The sequence below is a fragment of the Simochromis diagramma genome, unplaced genomic scaffold, assembly GCF_900408965.1.
Source record: "Simochromis diagramma unplaced genomic scaffold, fSimDia1.1 OVJJ01000079.1, whole genome shotgun sequence".
Taxonomy (NCBI): domain Eukaryota; kingdom Metazoa; phylum Chordata; class Actinopteri; order Cichliformes; family Cichlidae; genus Simochromis; species Simochromis diagramma.
In genome coordinates, this window is record NW_024387075.1 from 498,874 (window position 1) to 524,085 (window position 25,212).

The 25,212-nt window shown below is 40.6% G+C and overlaps 1 protein-coding gene across 4 annotated transcripts in view; it reads left to right on the forward strand.

Moving 5' to 3' along the window:
* nav2a (neuron navigator 2a) overlaps window positions 1–25,212 on the forward strand; it is a 213,148-nt gene that overhangs the window by 89,747 nt on the left and 98,189 nt on the right. For 2 of the 4 annotated variants that reach the window (XM_040045582.1, XM_040045581.1), the window contains exon 1: window positions 21,267–23,620. The exons of 1 other annotated variant lie outside the window; for it this stretch is intronic. In XM_040045582.1, the coding sequence (XP_039901516.1) occupies window positions 23,402–23,620 (219 nt within the window). In that variant the 5' untranslated portion in view covers window positions 21,267–23,401. Of the gene's footprint in view, window positions 1–21,265; window positions 23,621–25,212 lie in introns of those variants that run through there. One more of the 4 variants, XM_040045580.1, reaches the window with a different exon arrangement.

Here is a 25,212-nt window from a genome sequence, read left to right on the forward strand (position 1 = left end):
CATATAAGACCACTGATAATCTCCCTCTATCTGGGGCTCCACGCAAGATCTCATCCCGTGGGGTCAAAATGATCATGAGAACGGTGAGCAAAGATCCCAGAACCACACGGGGGGACCTGGTGAATGACCTGCAGAGAGCTGGGACCAAAGTAACAAAGGTCACCATCAGTAACACACTACAACGGCAGGGAATCAAATCCCGCAGTGCCAGACGTGTTCCGCTGCTGAAGCCAGTGCATGTCCAGGCCCGTCTGAAGTTTGCCAGAGAGCACATGGATGATACAGCAGAGGATTGGGAGAATGTCATGTGGTCAGATGAAACCAAAGTAGAACTTTTTGGTATAAACTCAACTCGTCGTGTTTGGAGGAAGAAGAATACTGAGTTGCATCCCAAGAACACCATACCTACTGTGAAGCATGGGGGTGGAAACATCATGCTATGGGGCTGTTTTTCTGCCAAGAGGACAGGGCGACTGATCCGTGTTAAGGACAGAATGAATGGGGCCATGTATCGTGAGATTTTGAGCCAAAACCTCCTTCCATCAGTGAGAACTCTGAAGATGAAACGAGGCTGGGTCTTCCAACATGACAATGATCCAAAACACACCGCCCAGGCAACAAAGGAGTGGCTCCGTAAGAAGCATTTGAAAGTCCTGGAGTGGCCTAGCCAGTCTCCAGACCTCAACCCCATAGAAAATCTGTGGCGGGAGTTGAAAGTCCGTGTTGCTCGGCGACAGCCCCAAAACATCACTGCTCTCGAGAAGATCTGCATGGAGGAATGGGCCAAAATACCAGCTACTGTGTGTGCAAACCTGGTAAAGACCTATAGTAAACGTTTGACTTCTGTTATTGCCAACAAAGGTTATGTTACAAAGTATTGAGTTGTATTTTTGTTATTGACCAAATACTTATTTTCCACCCTGATTTACGAATAAATTCTTTACAAATCCTACCATGTGGATTCATGGATTTTTTTTTTTCACATTCTGTCTCTCACAGTTGAAGTGTACCTCTGGTGCAAATTACTGACCTCTGTCATCATTTTAGGTGGGGGAACTTGCACAATCGGTGGCTGACTAAATACTTTTTTGCCCCACTGTATCTGGTCTTTAACGGGTCTTAAGATTACTGTATGTAAACACAATCTCAGGTGAAATAAAAAATATGACATTACTCATAATGCTCAGAGAAACTAGAAAAAATAAACTACGTCTTAGACTCCATAGGCCTCTGTTAGCACGTTGAATGTTGAAGTTCATGACAGCACAATTAGAAAAAGACTGACCAAGTACGACTCAATTGGAAATGAGGAAAATGCCTCTTTTCTCTAAAAATAACATAGCAGTGTGTCTGGAACAATGTCCTTTGGATAAGAGAGACTATGGCGATATCTGGCAATGAGATTCAGCAACTGCTAAAATGTCTACGTGTGGTGAAAACCAAATGTAGCATATCAGGACAAATGTCTGATGCCAACTGACATCAGGGTGACAGAGGGGTGATCATTTGGGTTTGTTTTGAATCCACAGGACCTAAGCACCTTCCAGCCATGAACTTACCTGTATACCAAAATAATCTAGTGTGAGCCCACCTGTTTGACAGCTAAAGCTTGGCTGAAATCGGGTCATGCAACAAGAGAATGATCTAGAGCACGTCAGCAGAGTGACTGAGAAGGAAAAGAATCAAGGTGTAGCACAGAACTCAGGATCTTAAAAGAGCTGTGCGAAGTGAATGAGTTTTTTGCATCAATGAACTGAAGTGATATGAAGAGAAGTGGGCTAAAATTCCTCCACAACAATGCAAAAGACTGATAAAGTCATGTAGAAGACAATTATTTATTGCTGAAAATTATGGTTCTACAAGCTGCTGAAGCATGGGGTTAACTTAGTTCTTTACGCCGCAGCTGTAAAAGGCTGATGGAGAATTGTCGTCACCCTTAAAAATCTGGTAACGCTGGCTAAAGTCTCCATTGATTTGTGGTTTATCTAGTCACCTCAATTACAAAATACATCAAGTGTCTCATGCTGTTTTCTCTAGTGGATTGTTCTGTGTGTATACTTGTTAAATGCCTGTATCCAATGTCAGCTGTAATTGGAATGATGATTTATGTTGACCAATCTTCTCTTCCACAAAAAAAGCCCCAGAGACCAATTGCTAGAGGTGACAGAGAAAGGATAAAATGAAAGCCCTAATTCAGCCTCGTTCTGTATCTCTGAGGCCATCCGGCTTCTCTCTGAGGCTTTATAAAGTCCAGAGCACAGCAGGATTATGGGTCATGGCGATGTCACCTTGACTCGGCTTTAGGACAATAAGAAAGAGATGACTCTTTTGCAGGCTGGCATCAATATCCTAGGGTTTTCTTGAGTTAGTAGGGACCAATGGCTAAGCAAAAACTCAATGAAAGCACACAGATTTTATGGTCCAATATATACTTGCTGTGGCTTTTCCCATTGACACCGGGGTAAACTGAGATTATCTCCTGTCACTTTTTATTTCCTTTGATAGGATCCTGTCGCCCCTAGGGCCGTGTAAGTAATAACTCTCATAACCGCGCTGTTTCAGTGGAGCCTCACAGAAGCACAAATGGCTGAGTGTGGTTTCTCTTGAGCTGCCTTGGTTGTTTAACCAGTTAAAAGAATAATTAATTGGAAAGCTTTAGCTGAATCTGACATCCATTCTTCAGATTTCTCCACATGCTTAATCTCATTTAAAGGTCATAGAGCTGGACCCAGTCCCAGCATGCAAAGGCAGAGAAGTGCCCTGGAAATGGAGCCAGTTATTACAGGCGTGGAGTTGACACAAAAGACCAAAATGAACTCATTGTGGCTTTTCTAAGCCCACACTTTCCAGGTTGGAATTCCATGAAGGAATTATTTGACAAGATGATTCCACTGTATATTTATTGTAGTCATAAGGATACAGCTACTCCTTTTACTGAAAGATCAGCCTTTTCACTTACAATGATATATTCATTTTTCTGATCTTGACAACTAAAGATGTTGAGTCATCTATTAGGAAAATCTACAGTGGGCTCACCTCTGCCATCAAGCCCTTTAGGAATATTTTCTCTTCTCCAGTGAACCCAATTATGGCTGCCAGTGCTGCTCAACTAGAGAAATGAGTGAGAGAGAGAGAGAGCGCATCCCCTGCTTTGCCTCTAGTGGATGAGCCAATCTATTAGTGCCCCATGTAATGCAGCTTAGTACTGAGATGGGGAAATGCTATTGTCCAAATAAATTCATTCAGGCTGCACAGAAGCGAGAAGCTCCTCTCAGACATCATTTAAAATCACGGCACGCTTCTGCCAACGGATTGCCAGCTGAACAGTTTCTGAAGAGCTGCCCCAGGGTGACTACCAGTGGATGGTGGATGGTCCCAGACCGCAGAGAGGCGTTTGACAGTGAGAATCTCTTAGTGTTTCATCTAAACTGTGGTGCTCATCAAAAGTTTTGCCTCACTGCAGCTGGTCGGAGATAGGGAATTAAACTTGTATGCACTGAATACTAAAAAGTATATCTAGCTCGACTGTGTAGTCATACTGCCATGGTGTTACACAGCAAAAACACTAAATGATTATGTATAGAGCTGAAGCTGTTTGGTAGCAATATACAATCCATAATATTTCTAATCAAGCTAATCTGACCTCATGAGTCCTTTGTATATTTTGTTAACATTTCACTCTACAACCGCATAAATATGAAGTCCATAAGAACACTCATGCTGCCTAATTATCAGCAAAATGTTCATATTAACATATGGCATTTGTTTCTCCTAAACAATATCCATTAATGCAAAGAGCATATGATTACTAGGATAGTTATATTCTAGCAACTCGGTGTATTTAAGAATGAGGATGTCACACTTCCTAGATTGGACAAAATGCATTTCAGTGAATAAACCAGACCATGTAAATGCTGCTTCAAACAACTTTTTAAAATTTGTAACAGAGAGTCGCGTTTTATAGGAAATATGACTGCAAGCTAATGTTTTGGTTTTTTTTTAAATCTTTTAAAGTCCCATTTAAACCTGCCCTTTTCCATGCTTTATAATTTGTACTAACAAAGTTAATACCACCAATTATTACATAGTCCCTTGATAGATAGATAGATCACTCATTTTCAGTCTCGTCCTTGTACCTGAGCATTTTCAGAGGAATGTTTTTTGTTTTGTTTTTCTTGTTTGTTTTCTTAAGACACTTGATACTGATCTGTGAATCATTTAAACATAAAAAGGCGTGTAACTCAAGGGATGGCACAGACATCTTGGCAAAGAAGCTGTTGTTGCCAGAGGTAACAGTTTGACAGTTATAAAATATTGTTTGCACCACATCTATTTCCCATTTTCCTTTGAAAACTTAAAGAAATAAAAAGTGGTTCAGGACATTTGGCCAGTGCTGTAAGTTGCACATATTTTTAATAAAATGATATACATTTAACAATGTATTGCTGGACTCAGCTGATGGATATCTGACAGCATTTTGTCAGCTCAATACATGGAATTATCTTACAAAGAACTATAGCTGTATTCTGCTGTAGACATCTATGAGCATGCAGGCAGTGGAGGCTGCAGCTCCCCCACTGTGTTCCTCCTCAGGAAAGTTTAGCCCTTGTTATTAGAGAAAGACAGAGAAAAAAATGGAAAGAGGGTTGAACTGGGTCACCCGTGATGTAGGGAGCGGGAAAAAGAGGCATAGAAAGTGATGGGAGGACGTTAACAGAGTATTTGTAGCAAAATCCTCAGGGAGCTTAGAGAATGAGCTGTCCGTCACTCTCAGCATCACAGAAACGATTGAGCCACCAGACATGCTTACCTCTTCATATCCATGTTTAACATGGCCATGGATTCTTTGTGTGTGGCTTCACTAAGCTGTTGGTGTGAAATAGGACCACAGGGGCTGTTGGATAAGATTCAAGAAAAGTATCTCATGAAGGCATTTTCAGGTTTGTGTGTGCACAGGGGTCTGTGTCGATTGTTTTTGTTGCAAGTATGTGCTGGTCCATAAGTGCACAGGCAGGGGAAGAAGCTGGCAGCGACACTGATGTGATCTGACGTGGTTGAAGCATGTAAAGCATGCTTCAGGCCTCTTTGACTCCCAGTGCTAACCAGCAAGATCCACTCCCCCCCCCTTCTTCATCATTTTCTCCTTTTATGCTCTCTCCCACCCTTTCATTTCTCTCTGTCTTGGCCTTACAGCATCCCACTGTCTAGCTCTGTCTTCTCTTGTTATGTTTGTTGGGCATTCTCCTTTCTGCCATCCTTTAGGATAATTTCATGGCTATTTGGAGTCTGCATGCCTGACCCAATCTGCATTAGGTCAGGGATATCAGCTCTCCAACATTGTGCTTCTGTGCTATTGACTCGCATGTACTTGCAGTGACAATCCACTGTCAGCCAATGTGACTGTTCTGTGGTTGTGAGAAGGTGCATCCCTGACCTCTTTGTGTGTCACAGTCACTTTACCACTGAGTAAATCTGCTAAGAGTAAAGGCAAGCCAAGGTTATCCCCCATCAGAGGGTAAAACAAGTCCACAACAAAGCTCCAATGCCAATAACAAATAAAAATTGCCATTTTGCTCCTGTGATGTCCACTGTCGAAGCTTGGAGTGCACCCTTTGTTAATTTGCTAGCTGGTTGGTCCAGTAGGATAAGAAAGTCTCAGCAATGTCAGGTCATTTCATCGCGTGGACTTTCTTTTTTAATTAATAAATGTATTTATTTTTATTTTATTTATTTCGTTTTTGTTTTTTCAAGACACAAGGATGTCAATTCCACGTCAGTTAGCTTTCATATGAAAATGTTTGTTGTAACCATAGCCATCAAATCAGTTTAACTCTGGCTATTATAAACAAAGTCCTGGTTTTTAAGGACTTTAGACTCCAATTTAAGTCAAAATTGGAGTCTAAATGAACAGGATTTGTGCCCCCAGGCAGTGAAGGCAGCAGACCTTGAATGCTGTTTCATTTTGTTTCATGTTTTTGCATTCTCTAAATGTACAGCATTCAGTATTCCATGAGCACATATTTTAGACTGCCACGATATAAATAAAAAAACACTACTAAATCCTGGCCTTGAGCATGTCTCTCCAACCCAGCCTTGCTCAATCCTTTGCCCTTTTTTGTCATCACAAGAATAAAGAAACATATCCTTCGTATTTTGATTCCCTTCTGCCAGTTCTGCCATATCACTGGCTCGGCATTTGGCTCCGGGTCAGCATAAATACTCTGCAGTAAATAGGATTAGCTCAGAGCGGAGAGTGGGCGACGTGGAGCGGGTGCCTTCCTGACCCAGCACGCTGTTGGTGGCAGACCAGGCCCACTCACTAAGCTCTTTAAAGGCTTGCTTGCTGATAAAGAGCACACCTTCTAATCTGATCTCCAGATTGCCACTGTCAGAAACGGTAGAGGTGCATTTAAAGTGGCATCTGCTGCAAGTAAAGCACTCCTAGCTAGCTCCACAGCAAGCGAGTTGTTATTACTTTTGGTTGAATGAGTAGTCAAGGACAATATCATTAGGATTTGAATGTTAAATATACAGAGTATGATTATAAGGCAGCAATTCAGTTATTGAGATTTAGATAATTGAATTTTTATAATCTTGTTTTCATGTTCTGGATTCTTGTGCTGGTGGGGCGTTTGAACATTCAGAGCTTTCAGCAACAGCACCATTTGTTTCAATTCAGAATTGATGTATACCTGCAAGCAAGCAAGCAAGCACGTTGTTTAAAATCACAACTTGAAGAACCTAAAGAAAATGCATCTGTTACTTAATTTCTAGCTTTTGCTTTGCAGGCGTTCTAAAGGTTTCCAACTGCTAACTTTAAATCATTTTAAAGCAGTAATTATCCCATTACCATAGACAGTCTTTTATTAGTTAGTTATTAGTGTTGTATTTGGATTTATAAATCAGTTTTCAGCACATTTGGCCTACCTAATGTTCGTAAAATAGAAATACTTGCTAATTTTTAAGATGTGACCTTATTCTTCATACTTGTATAGGCAATAATATCTGCATTGGTCTGAGTTGACTGTTGGTAAGTAAGACAGCTCCACCAATCTCTATGGCACAGAGCTACATGTTTACCATGTAGTCATGGGAACAAAGACAATTTTAATAGTTTCTCACAGGACTCCACAAAGTACATGCTTACTGCTTCCAAAGGAAGTAGCAGCCAGGTACAGCTAATCAAATGCACTTGATTAACTGATCATCAGTAAGTATGAGCATCTCTAAAAAGGTGTTTTGGCAGTTTGTTGGTTTGGAGCAGTCAGGTATGTGTTTGTTTGTTTTTTACATTGCCAAGTAGGAATGATATTGGCAATGATCTTAGAGAAGCAAGTGTTGCTGCCCATCAATCTGGGAAATGTTGTAAGGTAAAAAGAAAAGAACTCAAGACCTACCTGCTAGAAACCCACAGGCCTCAGTTAGCATGGTAAATGTTAAAGATCATGACAGCACATGTAGGAAAGGACTCAATAAGTATGGCTTGTTTGGAAGTGTTGGCAGAAGATAGCCTCGTGTCTAAAAAGATCATAGCAGCATGGCTTAGGTTTCCAAAGGTATATCTAAACAAGCCACAAGACTTCTGGAACGATGTCCTCTGGACAGACAAGACCAAAATGGAGATGTTTGGCCATACACAGCCTATCAGCACAAACACTATCACTCAACTTATTTCTGCTAAAGGTGGTTCTACAAGCTATCACATCATTAAGTTTAATTTAAAAAATCGATTTCCCGATTCAAAACTATTTTAGTTTGAATAATGCAATATCTATTTTGTTCACCCGACGACACGTATGTGGATATGCCGGGTGCGTAAAGCCAACATCTCACAGATTCTGAGGCTGCAGGTTTTGTCACTCTCTAACCAAAATTAACTGAACCAGCAGCAAAAGAAGAGCAAAGCATAATTCGTCATGAATTCCCTCTTACTTTTGCTATTTTGCTTCCACCATGATAAAATCACACTTGCTGCACAGCTCGCTCTCTCTCTCTCTGTGTACTTCAAGAACAGATTCCCATCTCAAATCTTAGTTTTCTGCATGATTCACTTGCTTATTACGCAGCAGTCTACCATTGTGTACAGTGCTTTTAGACACTGTTTTTTGACCTCCAACAAGAAAACCTCATTTCTGATGTTCAATACTGAAGGAATGTAAACTTTTACAAATTATGCCACATTGCAAAACACTCATCTCTGTCTCTAATAAAACCTCTGAAACTTTGCTCTGCTTCACTTTAGCAGCATCAGGTAATGTTCATATGTTGATTCATGGTTTTCTTCTGTTTTTGATCAACTGCAGAATATTTTTAAGGTTATCTGCTTTAAAAAGCCAGAACAGCAAAATTGCCTTCATGTTTTATCCTCAGTTACATTGACACAAAGGCATCTGTGATGCTTACACCTCTGATAAAGTCTCACAAGTCTCAACTTTTGTTTTTATAGCCTACATAGATATAAAAATATGGATATGTACTGATAAATGATCATAATTATAATATTATAATTATGATCATTTAACTGTCTGAGTTAAAATTGAATCGAATCGGAACCTTGTGAATCAGAATCGAATGAGTTATAGAAATCATGCGGTGCACCTTTTCCCAGGACTGCAGGCTGCATAGTCCTTTTAAAACTTTAGTTTTCACTTGTAGGTGATAAAGATCTGAAATACTTTAAAACATTTTAATATAATCATGTTTTCTTTCTTTTTTGCAATGAAAAGACAAAAAAAGGGAGGAAAATTTGGTATTTGGCTATTGGCCAACATGATTATGTTAAACATCAGTTTTGGTATCCATATAGATTTGCACAACTAAGGCATCTGTAATCTGTTGCGCTAACTGCACCTTTCTGTGGGTTTCACCAAAGTAGGAAAAACATTTACATTTAAATAGAATAACCTTTTCCAAAATCCCTCACACAGCGTGAGAATGGGAAGGCACATTCAGCTATCGTGGCCATGAGCCTGGGCGTCTCTGTGTGGAATCAGATTCATCACAGCCAACTTGGCTCAAGTTGAGCTGTAGCGAACGAGGATGACTTGGACCTTTTTGGTTTTATTCTGGGGGATTTCTGATTGCAGCCTCCAGAGTTCAGCCAATTAACTGCTCCAAATGTTTATTTTGACGCTGGATGCCAAGTGTGTGTGTTGTTGTTTTTTGGGGGGTTTTACGCTTTACAAACGGCGTGTGCATATTTCCCACATGCAAACTAAACTTTTACTCTATCTGTTGTGTGTAAATCACTTTCTAAAAAGAAAACAAGCCTTTAAGTGTCTAGGTTGGCCGCTGCTCTTTGTTTAATTCACCAGCTTGTGGTGCAGCTCGTCTATTAGAAACATCCCTGCCAACCTCTGCCAAATTAGAGCCTTTAATTGCCGTTCCATTTTGTGGCTTGGAGTCAGTGTGTTTCCTCTTCCCAAGCTGCTTGGCTTTGAACATTTTAAAGCCTTGCTTTCAAACTTTTAAGGTTTTTTACAACATTTTATAAAATTCAGTTTGTAACCCTTGAGTTTCCATCAAAGCCTTGAGTCAGGAAACGAGCCCTTTGCCTTGATTTCCCCTCTCTCTAACCAGTATGGTTGCATCGGAACTCTTATTTGCTTGTGGTGGTGTTCATTTCCTGCTTGTGTTTTAGGGTACTTTCTGGAGAATTGTGTCTATCCCACAACCCAACTGTTACCGCTCCCTGTTGCTCTCGCTCTCCCCTTGAAAGGATCCTAAAGTTTCTCCTTATTAAAACAGGTGTGTGAGTACTTCACATTAGTTTAGATTTGCCTGCCATAAAACTGGTTTTATTGGCTTTACATCACCGTGCAAACAGCATTACCTATCGAGTGGAAGCTGTGAGTAAGTGGGGCTAAGCTGGGTGGGCAGCACTTGGCAGCACATTTCAGCCATGGCACCCTACTGGCGAAAATAGACCATAAACATGACGGGTGTTTCCCTCTAAAGATGTGAGCTGGTTGCAAGCCAAACACATTGTTTTTTAACACTGATGGATTTTCTCAAGCTTGCCTTCTTGCTTGAATATATGGGAGTGTTCTGATTTATTGATTAGCGCACTTTTCTTTCCTGGTGGTTAGTTAAAGAGAAAATTGTCTTGCAATAGCTGTTAAGTGTAATTCTGCAAAGTCAGGCTTTCCTTGTAACTGTTTTGCAGGTCGTTTAATGTGTTTCGGTTGTTTTATGACTTGCTTGTACTTGCATCATTAAAAGCATTAGGGGATTAATAGCCATGTGGGAATGTGAGTTGATAAAAATATCTTTGAGCCATGTTGGCTCAAATGTGACTGCATTTTTTCCTTGAAACATGAATAAATATTGCAGATTCAAAATCTTAGACACTCCCAGATTAAATCAAAAAGGCTTCTTTACATCTGACAGTTACTAACATGTGTTTCTCTTTCTCCTTTTCCTTCTCTCCTGCTTCCTGCCATCCTCCCTGCGGTGATGCTGTGACCTTCTTCTCCCAGGTAAGAAGTGCTTTTGTTGCCTCACTTGTTTCTGTCCCACTTTGTTTCCTCAGCAGCACACTGGTTTTAGAGCTGAGTGTGAGTTTCTGTCAAAGCACTCGGTCTCTTGATAGGAGCTCACATATGCATGCCAGATGGAGGGCTGAGCACAGTAATGGGGTGCTGTGAGATGAATCTTAAAATTTGCGTGTGTACTTAATGTGCATAAACAGTGACGCACCCATCCGTGCAACGACGTATGCCAGCAGATGCATTTGACTGCTTTCTGTAGTGGATGTAAAGAGAAAGCTACTGTAGTACTGTGAGTTTACCATGAAGGGAAGAATACGTGACTTCTTGGTCACTGAGAATCCAACTCACTGCACATAACAGCATATCTTTTCTCTCTTCATTGACCCTCCTGAGTCTCACTCCTTACTCTGTGCTGTACTGTTTCACTCTTTGTCAACCTTAAATCATTTGCTATGTTACAGAAGTACACAAGTCTAAATGCAACCACAGATATATGATTTAGATATTAAAGCTATTGGCAAATGTTTTTTATAAGCAAAATTCATCATAAGTGTTTTCTAACATGACATTCCTGGTGGCAAAGACATGCAGACTGCCTGTCGGGAGCACTGGGACATTTCCTGGTGACTTGAAGTTTTATTTTATTTTTTTTGTGATAATATAAAATGTAGGAATGAATTAATGGACCTCGTTGTCACTCTCACCTATAGACTGTATACAAACATACACAAAGCTTGTATGTATTGTAGATTATGCTTTTAGTCAATTTATTTGTGTGCGTATGCTTGTGTGAATTTTATTAGTTGGATATTAGCTCATTCAGTATCTCTGCTTGAACAGTTTTGTATCTTTAGTCTTCTACATGTCTTTGTCCTCTGATAATTAAGTCTTTGAGTGTGCACCTGCATCTATCGCCTGTCTGTCACCACTGAAATGCACTGCAGTGTGCGTGCCCACGCTGGCCATAGCGGCTGCTTTCAACTTTTTTGAGCCTCTTTCAAGCCCACAGCTGGACAGGTGTTAGATTTTAGAACTAGTTTGGGCGAGGTATCACTTGAGGTTTTATTGCCCTCTTAAAGCGACACAGCTCGCTCTGCATGCTGGAGCAGCTGACTGTCAGGATTTTCACGTCTGTATATATCGGTTATTGCTGAGTTTGAGAAATAGTTTTTAAACATTAAGATAAATGGAATAACGAATTAACAATCTACAGAATTTAGATGGGCCCAAGTCTGTATAGAGCAGACTTAGTTGTATACATTAGTTTTATGCAACAAATGTTGAAAAACAGGTGTCAAAGGAAGAACATTAGTTGTCCAGTTTTTTAAAATTTCTTCCAGTAAAAATAATAAAAAGTCAGAAAAGTCAGCGTATATGCCGACTTGCAGCAGTTTTTACATTTCTAATATTAAATTCAGGCAGAAGCACATGAGCTGCATCCCTCCTCCTGCAGAAACATGCTATTCTGACTGTTTCATAGCTTCTGATGAATAATCACCTCAACAAACCAGAACAAAACTCCTGGTGCTTTGTTTGATAAATCCTATTTGCATTTGTTTTTTTTTAATCTCCACAATCCCCCATCTCTGCTGCTCTCTTACAGCTACTGTTTTTATTATGACATCATCATGCTTTTCTTTAGTTTCCCAGCTTCTGTGTAAATATCTCTGCTGAGGTTAAAAAAAAAGATTTGAATGATTTAATTACTTTGAATATTCTTCTATTCATTCTGTGCAGTCTGTTAGACGTGGCAGTTCAAATGCTTTTTGCTTTCGTGCATGGACAAACATTCTATTAATAATGCTCTGTTGAATATACTGTATACAAGTCCAGTGCTTGTTTAATATCACTGGAAGCCTGAGAAAATGGTAGTCGGCTGTTTTTTTGGGGGGGGGTTTGTTTTGTTTTTTTACCTTCGATTCTTTGTTTCTGCATCCAAACCGCTGCACTAATGAGCCATTAGTTGTGTAAAAGTGCAGTAGAAAGTTTAGTTGGATGTTCTCATGTGACTCCACTGTTCAGTGAGGACTATGTCAGAGCAGAATAGCATTTTTAAGCATGTACATTCTAGTTGTTGCCTAAATACACTTTTGAAAAAAATAAACAAGAGCATGTTTGCAAATGATAGTGATCCAGTATTTATCTCCTGACTCTTCAGTCAAGTACAAAAAGTAATAACTTGCTTCCTGTTGTTTCCCCAACTTATTCCTTTGTTCCCTTTAAGTCATTTCTGTTCTGATCTGCTCTATTTCTGTTCCAGCTCACTTCTTCTCTTCCTCTGTGCCTTACCTGCTATTTCCTGTCTGCCGTTTCTGTCCTATTTCATCACTGGGGGGGCAGTAAATGGTTTTGTGTCACAGCAGTTGGGGGTAATTGCTATTTAAGCCCGGGGCTCGCATTACATGGGCTGCTTTATTGCAGCCCTGTTACTTGGTGCAATTTTTAATCTCACCCATATTGATTATTCCACTAAGGAACAGAGTGCCATGCAGTTGAATGTCACTTGCTGCTGGGTGGGGGCTGGTGTTTGGGATTTTTAGGCCAAGCAACCTTTTCCTTTTTTCTGAACACTCAAAGGCACAAAGGAGGTCACACCAACTAATATTGACTTACCTACATTTATTATGTCATTTGGAACATTTCTGGAAACAGCAGGAAGTGGGGCTCTAATGCTTTCAGACAGTAGTTGTCCTTTTCTTCACCCTCATCCATACATAAAATATTAACCACTAGCTCCGTTGTCGGTTGTTTGGGGGGGTTTAATGTTAATGTTTCCACAATAAAAGAGAAGATTCCTAGAAGTCATAGCAGTTGTGTAATTAGATTTTGGTGGAAAACACGTCCAGCATTTTGTGTTCACATGTAAGTCCACCTTTAGCTAAATGGTGGTAAATGAGCTATTAAAGGCTGATTAGTGCTGGTTAATTGTCCAGACTTCATTACAAACTAATTGAGGAGACAGTTTATTATATTTTATATATTTCTATTCTCTGCAGTTTTTTCATTTAAAAAGTAGGGCTTCAGATCACATGGTGAGTTTCTCCCCCACATGCACGCACGCACGCACGCACGCACGCACGCACGCACGCACACACACACGCACACACACACACACACACACACACACACACACACACCCCTACCTTGGAGCTGTGGCCATGATGACTTCTCCCTGCTTTTCTTATCTGTCACTCCAGTTTACTGCAGGGAGACTGTTGTTTGGGTGCTGCTGTCTTCTGTGTCTCGCTTTTGTCCGCTGTCTGAGTGTGTGTGTATTTTGTGAATTTTCTCTTGTGTTGTTGCTTTTGTTCCTGGTACTGACATTTTGTCAGGTATTTAAGTAATTTGTGCAGAATTTGTCTCTGTCTCAAGAATCCTGTGTGTGTGCATTTTATTTTATTTTATTTTATTTTATTTTTTTACACCCATTGAACGATTCACAGGGACATTTTGTTTCTACTAGCGAAGACTCTTTTGTCTTTGGAACAGCTTGAATTATTATTTGTGGAAAAAGATTGCCCAATTTGAATTTGGTGATTTGTCAGCTGCACAGTCATAACTGGAATCTCCTGTTCCCCTTCTATTAGACTGAGATTTGGTGACTGTGGAGACCCATTTGAGTACAATGAATGCATCTCCTTGTTGAAGAAACTAGTTTGAGATGATTTCAGCTCTGTGAAATGGCATATTATAAAAATGAAAGTTGGTACAGTGTTTTTCATAAAAGGTTAAACATGGTCAACAACAGTAGGCTATGGTGTTTAAATGATGCTCATTTGATACTAAGGGATAGGGCAGGGCAATATGGCCAAAAATATTTATCACGATATATGTTTGAAAATCTGCGAGAACAATATAACTGATGATATAATTGACGCAAGACAAAATACTTTACAACTCCACAACTTTATTTATTTTCAACATTTCAAATGCAAATTCCTTGCTGACAGTTTAACCAAAAGGCATTTCCAGTGGAAATTGGCCGACATATCCTCAGCATCCTCAACCATGTATAATATCCACAAAACTTAAAAAGAGGTTATACACACACAATACCGTAATATTATGTTGAAGCACAGTACGTATCACTCCGCGAGGCTCCTGCCTACGATAGCCGTAATGCTCCGACAATCCATCAAGCGGTGCGGCTTCGTAGCTTACGGAAGTTGTACTAAAACATTTTTTGACAGACTTTTGAGCGCCGTGTACCACATAAGATCGGTTCGAGGTCAGTAAGCATAACCAGAATTCATACGTAGGGTGCACCGGATTATAAGGGGCACTGTGGATTTATCAGAAAATCAAAGGATTGATTTTAAGTGTGCCGTATTTTCCAAAAAACACTGTAATAAAGACTAGCTAGCATGCTCTACCAAAAATTGTGCTTTGTTGCGTATCTGACGTACGAAAGCCAAACCAGTTCCACACCACTGAAGTTGCAGCATTTTCACAAACCAATTCTGGTTCATCTGTTTCATACAACGATCCGCTTTCGCTCTTCTCATTCTCCGTCGCCGCATGAAAACAAAGGCACTGCGCGTGCGCGTTTTTCCATATTCTATCGCGATATTTAATTTTCTTTATTTTCTTTTAATTTTCTTATCATTGCCTAACATTATACCGGTATTACCGTGAATGGTATGATATGGCCCAGCCCTACTAAGGGGACCAAATGAGTCAAGAAAATAACTGAATTCTAGATACAAGGCAGAATGGATCCATGCTTTCATGCTGTTTACACCAAATTCTGAACCTACCGACTGAGTGTTGCAACAAAAATCCAGACTCATCAGCTCAGGCATCAGCTCAGGTCTTCTCTTGTCCACTTTTGGTGATCCCCTGCAAATTGTAGCCTCAGTTTCCAGTTCTTAGTATGGTCTCCTGTTGCTGTAGTCTATTTATTTCAAAGTTCAAATTGTTGTATGTTCAGATAAGCTCTTCTGCATCACATGTTCTAACAACTGCTTGTTTGGGTTACTGTTGGCTTCCTTTTCACTCTAACAAGTTTGGCCATTCTCCTCTGACCTCTGGCATTTTCACCCAGAAAACCGCAGCTCACTGGATATTTTCTCTTTTTCAGACCTTTTTCTGTACACTCTAGAGATGTTGTGTGGGAAAATCACATTAGATCAGCAGTTTCTGAAATACCAGTCCGTCAAGACCAACAACCATACCACATTCAAAGCTACAGAAGTACAACCTAAGTTAAAATATGTAGGACATTTTCTTTTAACTTATTGTATTTGACTTGAGGCCAGATGACTTGATAAGAGTACGTGTGTGTGTGTGTGTGTGTGTGTGTGTGTGTGTGTGTGTGTGTTTGAAGCTCCTTCTGAACAGACAGAATCCTGCTCAGAGTGATGATTTGTGTAGGTGTCATGTGATAGGAAAGTGACAGGATGCCCCAAAGACACATACATACATACAAAGATTTACATACACACCACCACATGCGTGCATGAACACACACATGTTTTCACACACGTGTCACAGCTGTAGCTGGGCAAGGGCACAAACACACTCAGCAGGATCCGGACTGATGCACACACCCTTCCCTGTCAGGTGACTCTTTATTGCATTATCTGTGCTGTGTATCCTGGACTTGTTTCATGTTTCCAAAGCAAACAGTGCTTCTCTCTCCTCTTCCGAGCTGGCTTAGCTCATTCTCTTAAACAAATTTGTATAAATAGGTTTGATATTCTGAGTGTTGTTTATTTGTGTGTCATTGGCCTGACGCTGTGTGTTGTGTCACTCGAGACATGCCAGGACCCTGTTGGGCTTCATGGAGTCAGCTCCTCTTACCCCTGTGATCCGGCCTTACAGACCTGACACTGTTCATTACTCAAACTGTGTGTGTGTGTGCGTGTGTGTGTGTGTGTGTGTGTGTGTGTGAGAGAGAGAGAGAGAGAGAAAGGAAATAGTCCAGTGTGTAGGTCAAGTTGTAGATCGTGTGCTGTCATGGTGGAAATGTCAGGCCGTTGCTCCAGTCAGCTCCTGTCAGTGGGAGCCTACTGTACTTGTTCTGCTCTGCTAACTCTGCTAATGAAAAAAAAATCAGCAAAGGACGGGTATAAAGTGTGTGTGTGTGCCAGTGCGTGTGTGCAATTTTCTTTCATTTACAATGCAGAAATATTTAAATAGATATGAAGTTGTTTGGTTGGAGATTCTGGGAGTGGATTGCTGCCAGTCTGTGACTTAAATTTGTTTTACTTCACTATAGAATGATGGGTGCAGCACCCTTTCAAGAATAGCCTGCTCAGTAAGGCCAACCGAAGTGACAGGAGGAATGGGGTGTGTTCAGCAAACAGACAGCTGTTTCTAGTCAACATTTCACTGCAGCGATTCAAAAGCAGTGGTCTATGACTCCAATCCAGATAAATTAGATTATTTGGAGTGATACATAGTAACATTAATTTTGCACAGTTTGTACTGTGGGTGTGTGCCGCACTAATAAGCAAAAGTTGAATAACAGAATGCACTTATATTGAGGGGAGCATGCATTTATGTTTGTAATTCCTTATAAGATCTGCAGTGAGCGTGAGGAGCAGATCAAAGTTAACCCATGGTAGCTATTGCTAGCAAAAAATTTGGTACGTTTGTCAAAACCATGACTATGGGATAGCAGAAATTGTAGTTGTGTACAGTTTGAGTTTAAAATGAGATGGTGTTGTCTATCATGCAGCCCATTTATAAACTGAATACCAATACACAAGACAATATGCAACACCATTTTGATGAATGAAAGGGGGGAATGCATGATTAGGAGACTTCAGGTACAACTGTGGTTTTTTTCCTGTGATTTTGGTGGTTTCTATCTATTTGCTGGTAGTTTTCACAGCTTCAGTCTACAAACAAATAACACTTTGGAGACACAAATAATTGTGTTAACCTGTTACATTAACACTGTCCAATAATGTTACAGATGACCAAGGCTGATGGCATTTGCTGCCTAGCTCCCAAATTAACGTTATCATTTTATTTTTAGCTATAGCTGATAGCTGGTACCTTAACTTAATAGCTGGCTAATGTGGCTATCAGGTAATTGCTAACAGCTAAACTGCTAATGCCAACGTGTGCACCAGCTAGGTTAACATTATTGACAACTGTTAAATACTTCATTGTTGTTAATATGAAGCTTTACTGACCTCACCAGCGGCTATAAACACAACCTGAGGGTGTCAATTTTTGAGGTGCTCACCAAGTTTGTTTATTACTTGTATGCTCAGCTGCTAAAGAGTAGGGATGGGTATCGTTTAAGTTTTATCCGATACTGGTGCCAAACTGGTACTTTTGAAACGGTGCCGGTGCTTAAACGGTGCTTGAACCGGTGCTTAAAGAATGGAGAACACAAACTTTGTCCAAAAACCTATCATGTTTAGCTGTTGTTGTTTTTTTGTTGTTTTTTAACGATAACAATGTTAGCCTTTTTTGCAGTTAGAGTGATACCATATGTGCCCTATATCAAACAAGAAGACAGCCGCATGTAACTAGGGCTGGGTATCATCACTGATTTCTAGAATCGATTCGATTCTAATTCACAAGGTCCCGATTCAATTCGATTTGAATCGGGGAAATTTTGCCTCAGACAGTCAGAAATATTATAATTCAGATCATGTATCAGTACATTTCCATATTTTTATATCTATAAAAAGAAAGTTGACACTTGTGAGACTTTATCAAAGGTGTAAGCATCACAGCAGATGCCTTTGTGTCAAGTAGCTGAAGATAAAACACAGAAAAACATGAAGGTGATTTTCCTGGCCTGAGATTTTATAAAAAATATTCTGCAGTAGATCAAAAACGCTGCTGAAGTGAAGCAGAGCAAAGTTACAGAGGTTTTATTAGAGACACAGCTAAGCGTTTTGCAATTTTGCATAATTTTAAAAAGTTTAAATTTGTTCAGTAGCCTATTGAACAGCAGAAATTAGGCTTTCTTTTCGGAAGTAAGTAAAAGGAAAAAAAAACAGTGGCCGACAGCGCTGTAAACAACGCTAGACTTGTGCGTAATAAGCAAGTTAATAATGTAGAAAACACATTTTTAGACAGGAAACTGTTCTTGAAGTACAGAGAGAGAGAGAGAGCTGTGCATGAAGTGTGATTTTATCGCTGGGAAGCATAACAGCAAAAGTAAGAGGGAATTCATGACGATGTTTATGTGAAGCGTACTTTGGATCTTCTTTTGCTGTTGGTTCAGTCAATATTGTTTGGAGAGAGATAAAACCTGCAGCTTCAGAATCTAGTGCAAAAAGGACATAAACACAAAGCTCGGACCCGCCGACAGATCAGAATCAGTGAGCTGTCTGCTTTCAGCTGTGTCCGTGCCGTTGGGTGAGAAACGCGACATCATACTGATTCTGATCTGTCGGCGGGTCCACGCTTTGCGTTTATGTCTTTGTGCAGAATCCGTGTACCTGCTCTCATTTCCTGTTTTAGCTCTTTGGTTGTTGTTGAAATTTTATGAGGTTTAACTTGAGATTCTGGCATTTCGGGCAAAATAAATTTATATTAAAAAATCTATTCTGGATTTTAATGAATCCATATCACGTTATCCAAGCTAGAATCGATTTTAATCAATAAATCGATAAGCAAAACCCACCCCTACATGTAACTACGACGGTGTTTGCTAATTCATCTTACGTGCATTAATTTAATAATGTGGTTAGCCTACTCAATGTAAATTACACACGAACAACATTAAGCTACTGACCCAGAGAAGAACGGCTGCTGCTGCCATCATCATCCGTCATCATTTCTGCTACCTTGGCAGGGCTAGGGGTCAGGACTCCACTCTTCGGGTTCTTGGGGGATGTTTCTAATTCCGGGTCCGATAAAAGGCACCACACCCGCAGTAGATGTGCTCAGTGTGAGGCCTTGCAGCAAGCTAACAAATACGGTGCATATCTCGGCTTTTAAAAAAACGCTATGCGTCGCCAGGTGTTTCATCAGATTCGAGGTGTTACCTGCTTTGCACAATATCACCTTAAAGCACTTGTTGCAGGCTGCTGAGTTTGCATCTTTTGCTGTGAAGTACAGCCAGACTTTTGACCACTTCGCCTTGGGCGTCTTGAATCTGTAGCTCTGCTCTAAAAGAACGTACGTACCTGGGCCCGCCTACTATCCTTGGAAAGGTAAAATGATTGGCTAGAATCCAAAGTGTATGACATCTCAAGAAAAAAAAAGCACCGAAATAAATGTGCGCTGCTTTTCGGTCTGGTTACAACCGTTTATGCCATAATGGCACCGGATATCGGTACCCATCCCTACTAAAGAGTGGAGCAGCTGTATGCCTGCTGCCTTCAGTATTGAAAAACAGGTTCCTTCACATTTTCAGAATTTTGGCATAGAAAGGTACTGTTTCGGTTGTGGCGACATCCCTAGTTAGAATTTCATTACGTGTTTGTCAACTTGACAGAGAATATTCATTGGATACTAACTGATTCATCTATAAACTAAAACACTAGTGCCAACTTTAAATCTCGTTTTTTCCAACTGGAGCATAAACACAACTACTGGAATAACACAACATTTGCAGAGAAAGAGGTCATTATTTGTAACAATAGGCTTTGTTTAGACAGACAATAGCTCAGTTATATAAAAAAAATGCTGCCTCCTTATCTATGTCAGTGAAACCATTAAAATAAGAGTGAATGTTCTGGCACACAGTGGTTTGATACAAAAATACATGTTCATAGCAATAAAGTTGGGCGTGTGCCAGCTTTTGCTGCAATCTACCTGCTGATTACCAGGACAGAGGTTAGCATCATTTGTCCTGTGACACAATTTCAAATGTCTGTGCTGCTTTTTGGGATGTGGTAAGGTAACATGTCCTGACTAAATGTATACCCTTTAAATTCCTTTAAAACACTGTGCATTGAGTGTGAACAAGTCATTGTGCTCTCAGCAAACGCCCACCATCTACCCCACACAACTGTTTATTATTCTAAGAAGAAATACTGTATAAACACACAGCAGAGCAATGCAGTGGGTGTCCTAGTTATTACTGTCAATACCGCCCATTTACTGCCAAACGGGCTCTATTATTAGACTCCACTGGACTGTCATCAGGTATCTTCAAAGGTTGTTGCATAAATCAAATATGACTCCTTTTTTCTTTCTACTCTGCGAAGTGCTGCAGTGTGATATGTGAGGGACCGGAACGTGTTTAGTGTCACAGAGGATAGTAGGAAAATAATGGAAGTTTCCCCTCTAACTCTACATGCTGTATGTTTTTCTTCTTTCCTCATTTTCCAATTGAGTGGATGACGTGAGACAAGCAGGGTGGGGTAAATGTATTTTCCTTTATGTTTCAAAGAAGTCCTGTGATGTCCGGATATGGTTGTTTTTAATCATGGAGGCCCTCTGTATTTTCACTCACCACCACTTACAGCTGTAGTTGACAAGGTGGGAGACCTGCAGGTAGAGATTGCAAGGCTACATACAAATGGGTGAAACTCACTGAAGCCAGTTAGAAACATCCAAGACAAACACAGTGTACAGGGTTTCAGGTTTCACGGGGTATAAAAAAATAAATAATAATTTCACCTACAACCCCACCCCTCTCTACGTACACCACCATGACATAAATTTATAAGCTGATATTGGTATTTGCATAATTTAGAATTAATGTAACAGGATTAAGATTAACATACTAAGCACACCCTTCCTTTGGATTAAATCATGCTCTTGCAAAAGTCCTGTGTGTGTGTGTGTGTGTGTGTGTGTGTGTGTGTGTGTGTGTGTGTGTGTGTGTGTGTGTGTGTGTGTGTGGCAGGGGTGTTACTGTTCTGAGAGTTATTAGAAATGAGAGAGTGTATAGTTAATGTCTGACCCTTTCACATCCGAATGGAATAGAGGTGCGCTCAGTTTAGAGACATAAACTTTCACATGTCTCTAATGTTGGTCAGTCTATTTTTCAATTTTTTATTTAGATTGTTTATTGTAAGTAATTACTGCATTAGACTATTATTTAAAGTAAACAGTGGTTTCAAACTAAAAGACCTGGGAAGATGTAGAGTAGACCTGGGGCAAGATTTTTGGCTTCTTTTTTTTTTTGTTTTAGTCAGAAATAGTTGAACAACCACTGAAAAGATTTCCATGGGATCATGTGGAGACATTAACAGTTCATAAAGGATGGCTGGTTCCTGATGGTGCCATCAGTAGTCAGGGAAATCTTGCCACTGCTAGTTTTTTGTTGGAGAGAAAATATTTTTCCATCAAAACATAGTTGAGAATACAGTTATATACAACTTTTGATTCAAATACAGATTACTCTGTACATTCTTAAATTAACTAGTTATGGGTGACTGGGGAGGGGCGTAAATCCTTCTCTGGAGTAAATCTCTTTTTTCCCCTCCTTACTGTAGCAGGATCTCAGCAGCTTGACTAAGCCTGCTGGGAGTTAGGCTGATCTGACACTAGTCCACTAATTGGCCATCCTCATATTTATAAAGTGGAAGCTTAACAGACAGAAGAGGGAAAGAATACAGAAAAGAGAGTCTGTTAATCAGTACAACATTATATAGGAATGTCTATACCAAAATTAATGACTGTGTATTGATTTGTTGTCAAGATATTTCACTCAGTATCACAAATTCAACCTGATGATGGCACTGGAGATAAAATCTGCATCACCAAAGCCATTAATTTGGATGACAACTCCTGAAATGACCAGAACAAACAGGCTTACATTCATGTGGAACACAAACGTGTGCAAAAAACTCCATGTAATATTTGTTGCTGGAAATTCTACTTTTCATGAAATAGCATCAAAGCAGGTTAATAGTATTGTTGTTTTCTATTAAAATCATATGATTTTATGCAACCCGTGTTGAGTGGGCTGGGATGATTTGCCACATTTTAAGACCATGGGCATCCTTATCCCGCATATTAAAATGCAAGTGGAACTAGCAAGTTATTATTTTTAATGAATATTATTTTGTATCAGTGGTTAACATATAGCATCGTGGTGGAGTCTTTATGTGAGAGGCAGACTCGCTGTGTGAGAGGAACCCACTGTGTAGATATGTTGAGCTTTTCACATATGTCAGTCCTGATCTAAGCCACACCTGCTGCTAACCACGGACTTACCAGTGAGGGAGAGAGAGAGAGGCAGTAGAGGAAAGCGCAGTGTGTTTCAGGCTGTGTAGTCACAGGCTGAGCAGTCGCTGAAGTGAGTGGTCGCTGTGTCGCTGCTGACTTTTGCTTCCCCCCCTTCCTCTCCATCTCCTCGTTTCTACTACTCTCTCTGCTCTTCCTCAAAAAAGGAGTTTCTTGCTGTCTTCCTGAAGCCACGGTGTAATTAATTACCAGGGCTCTGTGGGAGTGGAGCTGCTCTGCTTCCAATTGGATCCTTGGCCATTTGCTGACTCTCACTCATTGCTGGAAATAAATGGAAGGGAACACTCACTCTACCACGAGGCAACTGGGGATTCCTTTTGGTGTGAAGTGGGATTTTTGATCTTCTTTCTTGAAATTTTGCAGAGTGAATTTTCATCAGGATACTTTTTTTTTTTTTTTAAAACCAAAAAACTCTGAGGCCAAATTATTCTTGCATGAAATGACAAGCTGATCCAACTTAGTAACAGGATGCAGGTGGGATTCTGTGGGTTTTAAACCATTCCACTGCATGTTGGGGAGCTCAGGTCAACCCCCACCTCCTGCTAAGAATCAGTAGAAGAAGCTAAGACTGGGACATGAACAAACTGCACACTTCAATCAGGCGTTGGATCAGGTGCAACCTCAATATATGTGCCGTGTTTTTTTCCTTTCTTTTTTTTCCCCTCCAGTCTGGTAACTCATTCACAAACAGAAAAGTAGCTTGATTGCAGAGAATTCCTGCTTACCGGTGACAGGATTTCCATCTCAGTGTGACAGGGAGGGGAACTTGCAGTCATCTGGTCGCTGGGGAAAAGATGCCAGCCATTCTAGTGGCCTCAAATATGAAGTCGGGACTCCCCAAACCCAAACCTGTGCACAGTGCCCTACCTATCCCCCAGACCCCCAGCAGGACGTCACCTCTAGCTCTACCTCCGGCACCTCTCAAGACGCACATTCCCTCATTGGGCCAGCAGGTGGGCTCAAGACCCCCAAGAAACAACGCAGCAGAGTCAGAGGTTGGCAGAAACACTCAGGTCAGGATGTAAAACAGTCATCTCCAAACCCAGATCCTAAGTGTTATTCTGCTAATACTGCTTTATAATGAATTTTATAGCAATGACATGGAGATGAGCTGCAAGGAGAATGCATGGTTGATTATTTGTGTAGAATATTTTTTTATTATTAATTCTTATTAGTACTCACTGATTTAAAACTCTAAAATAAAAAAAAATCCCAAGTAATTATAGTTTATAAGCAGTTTGAGGGCCTTTTTTACCCATGGAGGACAATAAAGTATTTATAAAAGAAATATAATAGAAAGATATTCTGTTCTTCACTTGTCAGCTGTAAATCGACAAACTCATCACTTTATTTGGCTCAGTGTAGCATAACAGAAACACAGAGCCAGATTCAGTGAGTTCCTGGAAGGACATGGAGCAGGCTGTGTCTCTGCTGTCCAGGATGGCAGTGTAGCAGGATATCAGGGTGGCTGTTTTGCTATGTTTGTGAAATATTGGCTGCGCTTAGCAACCCCACGCAACGCAAAGGGATGCAACGGCAAGAGGGATCGCTCCAGCACCATGTAAGGCAGTGAGAGGAAGAAGGTGTCTGTGTGGGTTTGTGTGTATTGGTGAGGCAGCAAGTCCATGCCTGCCAGTCTGTCTGTACAGTGTGGGCTCAGTAAGCTTTAGCAGTTATTTGGGAAATCTGAATCCAGCGTGAGGAACTGATACAGGACACCACTTCTCTCGCACAGGGCACGAGTTTGCTGCTGGTGTCATTTGTGTAGTGGCTAATCATGTTTTCTGACTGACCTATTTTCTGTGACTTTTTTGCTCTCTCCTGTCTGCCCTCCTTTCTCTTCCTCTCTTTATCCCCGTGGTGCTGATGATGCAGCCATCTTCACTCTCAGCTGGGTTAACCCTTGACCTCCATGACCAGGAGCAATGTTATTGCACTCATATCCTGAAATCTTTCAAATCCATGTGTATGTAGGTGACAGAGAGATGGGGGATTTCTATCTAAAGCCATGTTTGGTAGAATACCCTTATTAGTCCAGCAAAGTAGTGTTTGTTCATATATTAGCTTTATTGCCCTTATTTCAGCCTTGTGTCTGCTGGGCTTCACCCAGGGAAATGACTGAACAGATCGGAGGGCTCCGAGGCAGAATTCCTGATGAGGTTTTTGATGAGTCTTCCACATGCAGGTCAAAGCCTCAGTGGAGTACATGCACAGACTCCAATGGTCCTTAGCATGAACTCAATCTCCTCTAATGGCAGGGTGAGATGAGACGAGGCTGTCTGGAGACGTGATGGCTCCCTCACCAGACACAACAGTGAGAACTTGTCTTTTGCCTAATAGTCACAAAGGATTCCAGTCATCCTAACATTCACTCCACTGTCATTTGGTGACATTCATTTTTCTTCCTCTGGTTATGTATAAATTAAAAGATGCTATGTCCAGAGCTTTGCAGCAGCTTTCATAGCAATTAATGCTTGTGAGGTGGGGTAAGAGCTTGTTCTCTGGAGGGTCCATTTTTTTCACCAGATTTCATCAATGCAAATGGGTGAAAAATCATCTTTAGAGAGTCAGGAGCAGATTTCAGTGCCCACAGAAGATGTCAATA